Source organism: Neomonachus schauinslandi, chromosome 11 (genome assembly GCF_002201575.2).
Source record: "Neomonachus schauinslandi chromosome 11, ASM220157v2, whole genome shotgun sequence".
Classification (NCBI taxonomy): Eukaryota; Metazoa; Chordata; class Mammalia; order Carnivora; family Phocidae; genus Neomonachus; species Neomonachus schauinslandi.
Genome location: NC_058413.1, coordinates 57,176,741 through 57,190,239, shown reverse-complemented (window position 1 = coordinate 57,190,239; position 13,499 = coordinate 57,176,741). Strand labels below are relative to the sequence as shown.

At 35.8% G+C, this 13,499-nt stretch overlaps 1 protein-coding gene across 1 annotated transcript in view; it reads left to right on the top strand.

Annotated features, from left to right (window-relative positions):
• Positions 1-13,499, top strand: part of RSF1 (remodeling and spacing factor 1) — a 165,430-nt gene that overhangs the window by 100,359 nt on the left and 51,572 nt on the right. Inside the window, exon 5 of the mRNA XM_021704606.1 lies at positions 8,271-8,425. Within this exon, the coding sequence (XP_021560281.1) occupies positions 8,271-8,425 (155 nt within the window). The remainder of the gene's footprint in view (positions 1-8,270; positions 8,426-13,499) is intronic.

The window sequence follows — 13,499 nt, the reverse complement described above, 5'->3', positions numbered from 1 at the left end:
AAAATTATCATCTTAGTTGTCATTAAAATATATTATGTACCCCAAATAATGTGTACGACATTATCCTACTTGGCCCTGGTGACATCCTTCCTAGAGTCTGGTATTTAGATTCGGATGCCAAACTCTAAGAAGAACATTAGTAGAGTAAGTCCTTTATGTGAAGAACCACAAAGAAGATGATTGAATGAGCTGAAAATATTTCATCCAGCAGAAATTTAGGGAGATAGAATTATCTTTAAACATTTAAAGGATTGATTTGTGTAGGAGTATTTCTCTTAAGAGTATTTCTCTCAAGCACTGAGCCAGGATCAGTGGATACAAATTATGGGAAAGTAGAACTGAGCTTAGATAAGTGAGAACGTTTGCTTTTTTATATTGCAGAGAAATTATTGTCTTAAAATTGATAGATGATATTAAAAGCATTTTCTAAACTTGTAGGAGTAGGGTTTAAGGAGGCAATACTCTTTTTAAAAGCAAGAAATTCCCTTAGAAACTGAGATAATAAATGAAGAGCAAGTAAAGCAAATAGAATTTTGACTTTTTTATTTAATATATTATACTTCAATATTTTTCTTCATTGGTGAATATTGTTTTTACTAGCGAAATGAAAAATCTGCTTCTCTTGTTTAAAACTATTTCTTTAAAGTAATGCTAATTTTCTTGGAGATCTCTGGTGTTGGAAACATGTTTCTGCCTGACTCTCAAAAGAAGATATGTGACAAAAGTTATCTAGTCTTTAGAATTCTGGGTTGTTTTTTTTTTTTAAGCTGTAAGTCAGTCTTTTTAAACGATTGATAAATTTTAAAATGTGAACTTTGCAAGTTAAATATCAAATGAAATATTTTTCTAAAAATAGAGATCCATAAAAAAGAATTTTCTATATTTGATCTTCTGAAAATTTAATACCTAGACAATATACAGTGTTTGCTCTCAGACCACAAAATGGAATTAAACTAGAAATCAGTTGTAGGAAGAGATCTTTAAAATCCCCACATATTTAGATATTAAGTAATACACTTCCACATAGCACATGGGTCAAAGAAGAAATCTCAAGACAAATTGTTTAAATTATTTTCAATTAAATGAAAATGAAAATATAACATATCAAAATTTATGGTTGAAAATTTTCAGTGAAAGTAATACTTAGAAGAAACTTCTCATATAAAGCAAAGGCTGATTCTTTGAAAAGATCAGTAAGATTGATAAGCACTAGCCAGGCTAACTAAGAAAAAAAGAGAGTGGACACAAATTAGTGATATCAGAAATAAAAAACAGGACATCACTACAAATCCCATGAACATCAAAAGGATAATTAAGGAATACCATGAATAACTCCATGCCCACAAATTGGTAACCTAGATGAAATGGACCAATTCCTTGAAAGACATAATCTGCCAAAATTCTCACCAGAAGAAACAGACAAATATGAACAGGCCTCTATCTGTTAAAGAAATTGCATCAGTAGTTAATAACCTAAAACAGAAAGCACCAAGCCCAGATGGGTTCACTAGTGAATTCCACCATCATTTAAGGAAGGAATTATACCAATTCTCTTGAATCTCGTTCAGAAGATAGGAGAAGGAATAATTCCTAACTCATTTTTTAAGGCCAACATTACCCTAATAACAAAATGAGACAAAGACGTTACAAGATAGGAAAACTTTAGACCAATATTTCTCATGAGCATAGATGCAAAAATCCTCAAAAATTCCTTTTCAACATCATACTTGAAGTCCTAGCTAATGTACTAAGAGAAGTAAAGGGAGTAAGAGATAGAGATTGGGAAGGAAAAAAATAAAACTGTCTTTATGTGCACATAACATGATCATCATCTATGTAGAAAATCTGAAAGCATTAACAAAAAAACATTCCTGGAATTTATAAGTGATTATAGCAGGGTGGCAGAAGATGTGGTTAATACACAAATGTCTCCTATATATCATCAGTGAACATGTGGAATCTGAAATTTAAAACACAATATACCAATTATATTATCTCCCCCAAAATTGAAATACTTAGGTATAAATCTAATAAAATATGAACAAATCTATCTGAGGAAAAATACAAAACTCTGATGAAATAACCTAAGAGGAACTAAATAAACAGAGAGATGTTCCATATTTGTGAATAGGAACACTTAATATTGTCCAGATGTCACTTCTTCCCAACTTAAAATCTATAGATTTAGTGCAATCATAATCAAAACCCCTGCACGTTATTTTGTGGATATTGACAAACTTATTTTAAAATTTATATGTAAAGGCAAAAAGACCAGAATAGTCAACACAATATTGAAGAAAAACTATGTTAGAAGACTGTCACTAACTGACTTCACAACCTATATAAAGCTACAGTAATTAAGACAGTGTGGTATTGGTGAAAAGAAGAGACAGATAAAGGGACACCTGGCTGGTTCAGTCAGCGAAGCATGTGACTCTCGATCTTAGGGTTGTGAGTTTGAGCCCCATGTTGGGTGTAGAGATTACTTTAAAAAAAACACACACACAAACACACACAAGAAGACTAGACAAATATATAGTGTAGCGGAATAGGGAGCCTTGAAATAGACCCATATGAAGGAGCAAAGGCAGTACAGTGCAGAAAAGATAATGATGCTGGAAAGAAAAGGATAGCCATATGCAGAACAATGAATCTAGACACAGGCCTTACACCCTTAACAAAAAATAACTCAAAATTAATTATAAACCTTAGAAAATGCAAAACTATGGAACTCCAAGAAGATAACACAGAAGCAAATCTAGATGATCTTGGGTTTGGCAATAACTTCTTTGGTATAGCACCAAAGGCACAATCCATGAAAATATTTACCAAAGATGTATTTGATAAAGGCCTATTATCCAAAATATACAAAGAACTCTTAAAACTCAACAATAAGAAAACCTGATTTAAGGGACACCTGGGTGGCTCATTTGGTTGAGCATCCAACTCTTGTTTTCAGCTCAGGTCATGATCTCCGGGTCATGGGGTTGGGCCCACCTTGGGCTTCCTGCTCAGCGGGAAGTCTGCTTCCCTTCTCCCTCTCTCTCTGCCCCTCTCCCTGGTCACACTCTCTTTCTCTAAAATAAAAGAGAAAGATTATTTCTTTCTTCAAAAGAAATCTTCAAAAAAAAGAAAAAAGAAAACAACCTGATTTAAAAATGGACCAAAGACCTTAAAACATTTTGCCAGTGAAGATATACAGATGGAAAATACACACATGTATTTGTATATCTGTACAGATTACACTTTTCATGTGGTCCACATCATATATCATCAGTGAAATATAAATTAAAATGAGATACTACTGTACGCCTATTAGAATGGCCAAAATCCAGAACACTGACAACAGCAAATGCAGACAAGGATGTGGAGCAACAGAAACTTTCAACCATTGCTGGTGGAAATGCAAAATGGTATAGCCATTTTGGAATACAGTTTGATGGTTTCTTATAAAATTAAACACCATATGATTCAGCAACCAAATACTCCTTGGTATTTGCCCAAAGGAGTTAAAGAGTTACGTCCACACAAAAACCTGCACACAAATGTTTATGGCAGCTTTGTTCATACTTGCCAAAACTTGAAAGCAACCAAAATGTCAAAACTGATGAACTGAACACTTAAGAACACTTTCATTTCAAAGTATGTAAATTATACCTCAATAAAAATGTTTTAAGAATTGTAATGATTTGACAATCATTTTCAAAAAGCCGAATTCTAAACAGTGTGTCGAGTTTTTATGTATCCAAAATGACAAACTGTCAAAGACATTTCTAAACCATATGCTGCTAGTATAGCACAGTGATTGAGAAGATGGTCTTGGAAGTCAGACTATAATTGAGTTCTGCCTTTAATCTGTACTAACTGTGACCTTAGGCAAATTACTGTACCTCTCTGCAATGTCTCACTTTCCTCCTCTATAAAATGGGGGTAACACTAGTACCTTTTTAATCAGGTTATATTGGAATTATATGAACTAGTTCATGTAAAGTGCTTGGAGTAGGCCTGGAACATAGTAATTACTAATGTTAACTTCTGTTATTGATACTAATGCTGTTGATATTACTCATTAATGTCTGTCTTCCTTCAGGTTCTTGGCCCCCATAAGAAATATTGTCACTCTCCATTATCTTCCCTATTTTGTCACCTCATTAATTTGGAATCAAATGAAAAAAGATATAAAAGTATTATATACTATAATACTTACAAAGAATTGCTATATTCAGGGGTACCTGGGTGGTTCAGTTGGTTAAGTGTCTGCCTTCAGCTCAGGTCATGATCTCAGGGTCCTGGGATCCTGCCCCAAATCTGGCTCCCTGCTCAGTGGGAAGCCTGCTGCTGCTCCCACTCCACTGCTTGTGTTCCCTCTCTCGCTGTGTCTCTCTCTGTCAAATAAATAAAATCTTCAAAAAAAAAAAAAAAGAATTGCTATATTCACACTGTACTGTGCTCTGGAAATGCAGACACTTGATGCAGTTTCTTAAGGAGTTCCAAATTGCGGGAGAAAGAGACAGGGAAGTAATAAATGATAATAAAGGGTCATAAATGTGATCTGTGATGGAAATCATTCTGGTGTGCTGTTTAGGACCCAGTACCTAACCCATACTTGGCAGAGGATGATGTCTATGCTTGGATTTGTTTTTGTTTTGTCTGTTTTTTTTGTTTTGTTTTGTTATGGTATTGTACTGTCAGCTCAGTTGCTTCTTTAAGGATTAATCCCTACCACTGAGTCTTAACTCTGAACAACCCTTAGACTAGGAAAAAAAATCATATTCCACAATATAATAATTAGGATGATATGCTCCATTTCACCAAAGTCTAAATTAAATTTACGTACAGATAGTAAAACACAAGAGTTTAGAATCTGTTTAGTCAAAGTCAGTCTGCTTGTTAATCTGACCTTCTAACCTTTATACCTCAACATATTTGTCCCATCTCAGTTAATAGCAGTCACATCCTTTCACCTGCTTGGATCCAAAACTTGGGGGCACATTCTTGACTTTTCTTTTTCTCTCACTTCACATCCACTCTATCAGCAAATCCAAACAGCTCTATGCAAAGTGTATCCAGTGTGATCATTCCTCATCCCCTTGTCCAAGCCACTGTCATTTTTGTTTTTTTAAGATGTATTTATTTCAGGAGAGAGCGAGCATGCGCATGCACACACCAGTGGGTGAGGGAGTGGGGAGGAAGAGAGGGAGAATCTCAGACTCCCTACTGAGCGTGGAGCCTGACGCGGGGCTCCATCTCAGCACACTGAGACTATGACCTGAGCCAAAACCAAGAGTTGGGCGCCCAACTGACTGAGCCATCCAGGCACCCCTCATTTTTGTTTTTAATACAGTTGAGTGGTTTTTAATATGTTCACAAAGTTGTGCAGCCACCACCAGTGTCAAATTCCAGAACATTTTCCTCACCCCATAAAGATATCCTGTACCACATACCACATTAGCAGTTTTAATCACCATTCTCCCTTTACTCAGCCAGTGGCATCTGCCAGTCTGCTTTCTGTTTCTATAATTTGCCTATTCCAGACATTTCATAAACAGAATCATACAATATGTGCCCATTGTGTCTGGCTTCTTTTGGAGAGCACAGTCATTTCAGAGTTCATTTATGTAGTTAAATCAGTACTTTGTTCTTTTTTATGGCTAAATAATATTGACCTGTAGGGATATACCACAGTTGTTTATTCATCCTATGCTTGTTTTAGAAAGGGTAGTTGGGGGTAGGCATGCGGAACACATTCCAGGCTAAGAGCAAAAGTGCAGACACCTGACATCCTGAGAGAGCATGGTATTTTGGAGGGATATATCTAATACACCTGAGTGAAGAAATGTTTTAGAGCAAACAAAGCCAGCAATGGAGGGAGAGAGAGCAGAACACTGAATTGTTATCGTCCATAGTCTATTTTCAGAGTTCCTACAGATAGTGGTAAGAATTTTGGGTATAATTTGAATATGTGTTTATTTATATCTCTGACTAGTTCAAATTTGGGATTTTTAAAAATAATTCGCGTACTAAATCTCATTATTAGATCAAAATAGAATTCCAAAGATGGATAGTTTTCTGTTTTCATATAGCATATGACTACATAAGCTTGCATTTTGACACAGTAGCCAGGTTATTAGCTTTTTAGGGAGTTCTTCAGTAAATTTTTCTGCTAAATTCCATTGTTTCTTAGTCCAATAATTGACATGGATTTTGTAGCAGTATTGGTTCTCTTCTAATGCTTAGAAGCTTTTTAAAATAGGTATAGTGAGCAATTTAAATATATTCAGTTCCCAGAATGACTTCAAAAAATAACAAGAAGGTTGAGGCACTTTTTACATATGGAATTCTTAGTGTACTAAGAGAAGTAGTAACATTAAGTGGATAGAGCCTTAGGTTAGAAGCAGGTTGGTGTAATGAAGTTAGGAAATAGGAACTTTGCCAAAAATAAATTTTTTTAAAGATTTTGTCAGAGAGGAAGAGCACAAGCAGGGGGAGCTGCAGGCAGAGGGAGAAGCAGGCTCGATCTGAGCTGAAGGCAGATGCTTAACCGACTGAGCCACCCAGGCATCCCAAAAATAAATTTTTTTAATGTATCTAAGTTTTACTGTTATTTTTTGTGAAGTGGAGGCAGTGCCAGAGAGGATTCTGAAAGGTCTTAATCTGACCTCCTACTATTAGATTATTAAAATTCTAAAACTTCATTTTATTTGTAATATGTGTAACCTGTGAATTCATTCTCATACACAATATTAATAATACGTATAAACCTGTGTGCTCATTTCCATACATAATGACAAAATGATTGTCATTTTAATTACTGAAAGGTATTGTTTTCCTTAGGAGGCCATTTTAATAACATTCGAGTGAATCCTGTCTTTTATAGATAAGGAAGCTGAAGCCTAGTGAAGATAGAGGACTTGTCCAGAGGCACATAGCCATCTAGGTTAGGAACAGGAATTCTATTTATTCATTAAATATTTCCTTACTTAAGAGCCTACTTCATGGGGGGGAAATCGGAGGGGGAGACGAACCATGAGAGACGATGGACTCTGAAAAACAAACTGAGGGTTCTAGAGGGGAGGGGGGTGGGAGGAGGATGGGTTAGCCTGGTGATGGGTATTGAGGAGGGCACGTTCTGCATGGAGCACTGGGTGTTATGCACAAACAATGAGTCATGGAACACTACATCTAAAACTAATGATGTAATGTATGGGGATTAACATAACAATAAAAAAATTTTTTTAAAAAGCCTACTTCATAAGGCAGCGTCTCTGCAATCACCAGAGTTGAGCTGGGATGGAGGTGGCAGGGGACAGGAGGATAGAGGACATGTGTGGCATGACAGATAAGAACAGAAGTAATTTCATCTGAATAGGAACTACATAGGATTAGAGGTGCATACACACTGTTTTGACAACACAGATGGGAAGATTATGGTGTTCATTAATTAACTCAGTGGCAGATCTAGAACTGACTTTTCCATCTCTTAGTCCAGGGTTTCCTTTTTCTCTTCACTGTTACACATTGCTTATCTGAGAAGGTGAAATAGCCAAGTGAGCTTTCTTGTTTGTAGGTGGCATTTAAATCAACCATCTATCACAGCTCTCGTCTGGGTATTAAAAATAGAGACTTGGTAAGTTAAATCTTATGTATTTGGGATTTTCTTGTATTTTTGATTCAAATTGAATTCCCTTCCTGCAGTTGTAAGCTGTAATTGACAGAACAACATTCAGATTCCTAAATTCTTAGGTTTTTTAACTGTGTTATAAGAGCTGACTTTGTTGTAATTACTCAGAAAGACCTGGATCATAATTTTATAACAGTATCAAATATTATTCTTTCTCTAGGTAGAACAGAGTTCTTACTTAGAAATGTATCAAGAATATGAATCATTTTTGTTTAAAAAAATGCTTCTTCAAGGAAATTTTACATTGCTTTTGTACTCTTTAGAGATTGCATAGGACTTTTAAAAATGATCTAACTCTGATTTTTGTTTAATTTTGTTCCTACTGTTCTTTTCAGCCAAAGAGATTTGCATTGCCATTTTAATCAATAGCGAGTATAGATTCCTTCCTTTTTGGAAAATAATGTATTTTCGTATACTTTCATTCCTAATAGTTAGATTCAAGGTTAATTAAGATGAGGTGTACCAGTGTTTTGGATGTTCTTAAGTGTGTTTTTCTTTTTTAAATTTTAATTTCTAACAGGTATTATTCTGAAAGCTCTTTAGAACAGAATTAAGATTTTTATGCTGTTTTGTTTTTTCCCTTATTTAGAAATCGAAACGAGTTGGCTGAGACTCTTGCCCTCCTGAAAGCACAGATTGATCCTGTGCTACTGAAAAATTCTAGCCAACAGGACAACTCTTCCCGGGGAAGTCCCAGCTTAGAGGATGAGGAGACTAAAAAGGAGGAAGAAGCACCTAAACAAGGTTTTTTTTGTGTGTTTTGTTTTGCTTTGTTTTGTAATTACTTCTCTCTTCTTCCACTCCTATTTCCAACTATATTAATTAGAATTCTTTCAGTTTGAAAAATTGGAAGTCTTCCTGTAGAGGGAGGTTGATTTTTCTTTTCCTTAATGAAAAATAAGAAGCAAAAAGCCATTGAGTACTTTTCCTCTTTTATATTGTACATTTATAAAATTTAAATAAAAAAAGTTCAGATCATCACAGCATATTTTTGACTAATTTTAAGAATGCAGAGATACTTAGTGAACTCCTTTATTATTGTAGTTAAATATGCATAAGAAACTTAATCATTTTAACCATTTTTAAGTATACAATTCTGTGGCATTAAGTGCATTCACATTGTTGGGCATCTGTCAACACCGTCCATCTCCAGAGTCATCTTTGCCATGTGAAACTCTCCCCTTTAAATACTGACTCCCCATTTACCCCTGCACTCCCCAGCCCCTGGCATCCAATATTCTGCTTTCTATCTCTGTGAATTTGCCTAACTCTTGGGATGTTCTGTCCAAGAAATCATAGAATATTTGTTCATTTGTGACTGGCTAATTTCACTGAGCATAATGACAGGCTGAATAATATTCCATTGTATGTGAATATCACATTTTGTTTATTCATCTGTCTGTGGACAGTTGGCTTTCTTTCACCTTTTGGTTATTGTGAATACGGCTGCTAGGAACGCGGGTGTACAAATAGCTGTTTGAGTCACTGCTTTCACTTCTTTTGGGTATATACCTAGAAGTGGAATTGCTGGATCATATGGTAGCTTGAGGATCTGCCATACTGTTTTTTTACAGCTGCTGTGCCATTGTACATTCCCCCTAGTCATGTTACTTTGCTGTCCACCAAATGCTGCATGTGCATTTCCATTCAGTCATCATAGCAGCTCCTTGAGGGAACTGCTGTTACTATTGTTTCAGTTTTATAGATGAGGGAATTGGGAAGTTTATAAACTTGCCCTAGGTCCTATGAATAATAAAGTGTCAGAGTCTAGATTTGAACCCTGGTCCTTGTATCACCTATACTTTTCAACTACAGTGGTCTAGAGTGGTACTTCTCAAATTTTAATATGCATGCTGTTCACCTGATGATCTTTTTACAATGCAGACGCTGATTGAATTGGTCTTGTGTGAAGCTGATGATTTGCCATTTTAAAAAGCTACCAAGGACCTAGGTGATGCTGATGCTGCCGGTCAGAGAACCACACTTTGGATAGCAAGGTTACAGGGACAGTTTTCTCCTAACCTTGTATTTATTTAAATACAGCAAAGTTTTTCAGACAGCTGTTGCTGATGTCTGAACGCTGATATTTTAACACTCAACGCAGTTAAGAGAGAATCTGTGGGGGAGGACATCTCTTTAAAAAGTAGCGCAGGAGGAGGATCAAGACATGTAACCTTTTTTGGTTTTCTCCTTTCTCTTTTAAACAGTGTCTCTTCTGTTTCTCTTACTCTAATAGCAAAATGTGCTTATTCATTCAGGAAATACTTATTTTACACCTACTATGTGTTAAGCACCATTTTAGACATGAGACTTCAATAAGCAAAGACAAATCCTTGGCTTTTGTGAAGTTTTCACTAAAGTGGATAAAATAGCTGACACATACCATTGATCATGTGCCAAGTAATGTGCTCAGTGCTTTACATGCGTTAAGTCATATAATCTTCACAACCACTCTGTTAGGTATGAAATTAGTATTTCAGTTTTTTTATGGGGTTTTTTGGGTTCTTTTCCAGATGAGAGAAGGGAGACAAGGAGAGGTTTCAGTGACTTTCCCAGGGTCACACAGCCTGTTAGTGGCATACCCAGTGTTCACACCTGGGCAGTCTTTGGTCTTTCTCTGGGGTTTGTGTACTTTAGATGCTGCAGAAACACATAATTTGAGGGAGTCGACAGTTTTATTCGGGCCCTAAAGCCCCATCTCTTACTCACTCCTCTTATGTGTAGTTATTGTGTTCTGTTCCAAGCAAGACCAAAGAAATGGGATTCTGGCTTATCATTTTTATTACTTGCAGATGTAAATAAATATTGTCCTTGGGCAGGGAGAAGAGGGAGAGAGGGGATATTTAGAAATCAGACATCAGTAAGACAAAAAATAAACAGGAACCGGGGAAAGAATAAAACAGCTACTCTTATTCTTGCAACTAAAATAGATTTTTCTTTAATTGTTAGTTGAATTGCCATGCTTTGTATCCAACCTTAGTAAGTTTTTTTTTTTTGTAAGTGCCAAGAAAAAATGCATTACATATAAAAGCAGGCAAAGAAAAGATCTAAAGATGGCATCATATGTCTTTATTAAAACATTCACTGAGTAATTAAATTGGTTTTTTATTTCAAAGGTTATTGAAATTGTCTTTGAAAAAGTCTGAATTTCTTAAACTGGCATTCAGAATCTCACAGTCTGGCCTCAAACGATGTTTTTAGTTTTTTCTCCCTCTTGTTTTTTTTTTTTTTTTTTTATGTTAATTACCATCCCACTAGTTTTTTACATGAGCACTGGTTCCGGATTATCTAGATGCCTTTATTTTGTCCTTGTGTCTTGGGCATTCCTTCTGTGTCCTTATCATGCTTTTATCTCCCTGAGATACTTTTCCTCCACTCTGGGAATTCTAGTTATTCAGGGCCATCTGGAATCTCAGAATCTTGATCCTTTTTCTAAGTTCTGCTAGCACTTAAATACTGTTTTTTCCCCACTTATATTAGGGTCAGTCATACTACAAAGCTTGAAGCTCTCAAATACTTGCTGACTTGTTCTTCTCAGATTGTGATAGACAATAGATTTCAAAGTGAGTAAGTGTTAGGTATAACTTAAGCCCTTCTCTAAGACCCAGGATGTCTTGGATGTCTTGTCTGGTGGTATACTACCTAAAAGTTACTATTCTTCTAGGACACCATAAAGTTTAATATATATTTTCACTCCATGTTAGATACTATATTCTAATTTGAAAGGGACCAGAAAGCTAAAAAGAACTTATATGGGGAAAAACAAAGTTGAAGAAATCCTAACCTTTAGTTTTTTCTGCTAATTGGAAAAAGACTTTCCTTTTGTTAGCTTTTGCATCATACACTTCTGCCTATATGTAGAATGGGTAAAGAATATCACTTGAGAATCTTTAATAGAGAATAGAAATTGTAGATTGGCAGCTTGCAAACTTGATTTGGCCTGAAAACATGTTTATTTTGGTTTGTACAGTTCTGCTTTGTTTTTTGTTTTGTTTTGTTTTTAATTAAGGTGCAAGTCAGCATTTTAAAGTGTACCATTCAGTGGTTTTTTGTATATTCACAATGTTGTGCAACCACCACCACCATCTAATTATAGAACATTTCCATCACCTCATGAATGAATTAACAAAATGTGGTATATCTATACAAGGAAATATTATTCAGTCATAGGGGTAGGTAAAAAGCGGCAAGTGACTGCTTAACTGTTACAGGGTTTCTTCATGGGGTGATGGACATTTGAGTTGTTTCCACTTTTTGGCTATTATTAATAATGCCATCATGAACATTCATATACAGATTTTTGTGGGAACATGTTTTCACATGTTTGTTGTTTTTTTTTAATTTGAATTTGCTGTGAACATTTAAAATTGGAAATTAGAAGAGCTGCTAACAATGGAGCATTATTTTTGCCTATCAACAGTGAGCTGTACCTGAGTAATGTTTGACTCTCCTTAGAATTTGCATTCTCCAGTTTACCTTAGTCCTCTCTGTGTCCGCTAAAATTGGGCTTAATCTCAGTTGCTTAGCCTAGTACTTACATTTTGTTTTTCTTATGATATAAAGTAAAAAAATTATTATATTCATGTGTCTATTAAATATTGAAAAAACAAGAGAAAGGAAAAAGAGAGAGGCGACTTGTTGGCAGCAGTGAAGGATATTCCTGCAATTTTAATAGGTAAACTAAGCTACAGATGATTCTCTTGCGGCCATTACTAACTTGATATCTGATATAAAGCTTAAATTCAACATGGCAAAATAATACAACTTAATGTAGTATCTTAGCCTGCCCTGTCTGCCATAACAAGATATCAGGCTTGGTGACTTAAACAACGGAAATTTATTTTCCCCCAGTTTTAGAGGCTAGAAGTCCCAGATTGGGGTGCCAGCAGACCAGGTTCTGTGAAGGCTTCCTTCCTGGCTTGCAAATGGCTGCCTTCTCTCTGCCTCACATGGCCTCTTCTATTTGTGTGTGTGGTGAGAGAGTGATCTGGTGTTTTTCCTTTTCTTATAAGGGCACCAGCTCTATTGGATTAGGGCTCTACCTTTTTTATATCATTTAACAATAATTACCTCACTAAGAGCCCTGTCTCCAAATACAGTCACATTGGGGATGGGGGCTTTAACATGAATTTAAGGGGGGAATAATTCAGTCCATACATGTAGTATTATGAAACAGTCCCATAGTAATATGGGTAATGGAAAAGATACCTGATAGAGAAATTAGGAGGGATAAGGGGAGAACTGCAATTTTAAGATTTGTTTCTTTTGCTAAGATGAGCAGTTATATATATATATATTTTTTCTTTTCTTTGAATTCCAGTGTACTTAAACATATGGTGTTATATTAGTTTCAGGTTAAGGTGCCCCTTAATTTCCCTTCTTAAGTTTGAAGTCAGAGGGGCGCTTGGGTGGCTCAGTCGTTAAGCATCTGCCTTCGGCTCAGGTCACGATCCCGGGGTCCTGCAATCGAGCCCTGCATCGGGCTCCCTGCTCGGCGGGAAGCCTGCTTCTCCCTCTCCCACTCCCCCTGCTTGTGTTCCTGCTGTCACTCTCTCTCTCTCTGCCAAATAAATAAATAAAATCTTTAAAAAAAAAAAGGAAAATGAATATTGTTCAGTTTGCCTTTCTAAAGTAATATAAACCAAAGTTTACTAGTACAGTACTGAAAACTAAATAATGATGGCATTCAATTATAAAAATTATGTGAAAGTCCTGAGAGTAGATTCCCTGTATACAAAATTCTGTCAGTGTTTGCTAATACTTTGTGCTCACCAGCAGCTGTTCACTGGTATAAAGTATATAGTAGTAAACTCCCTAT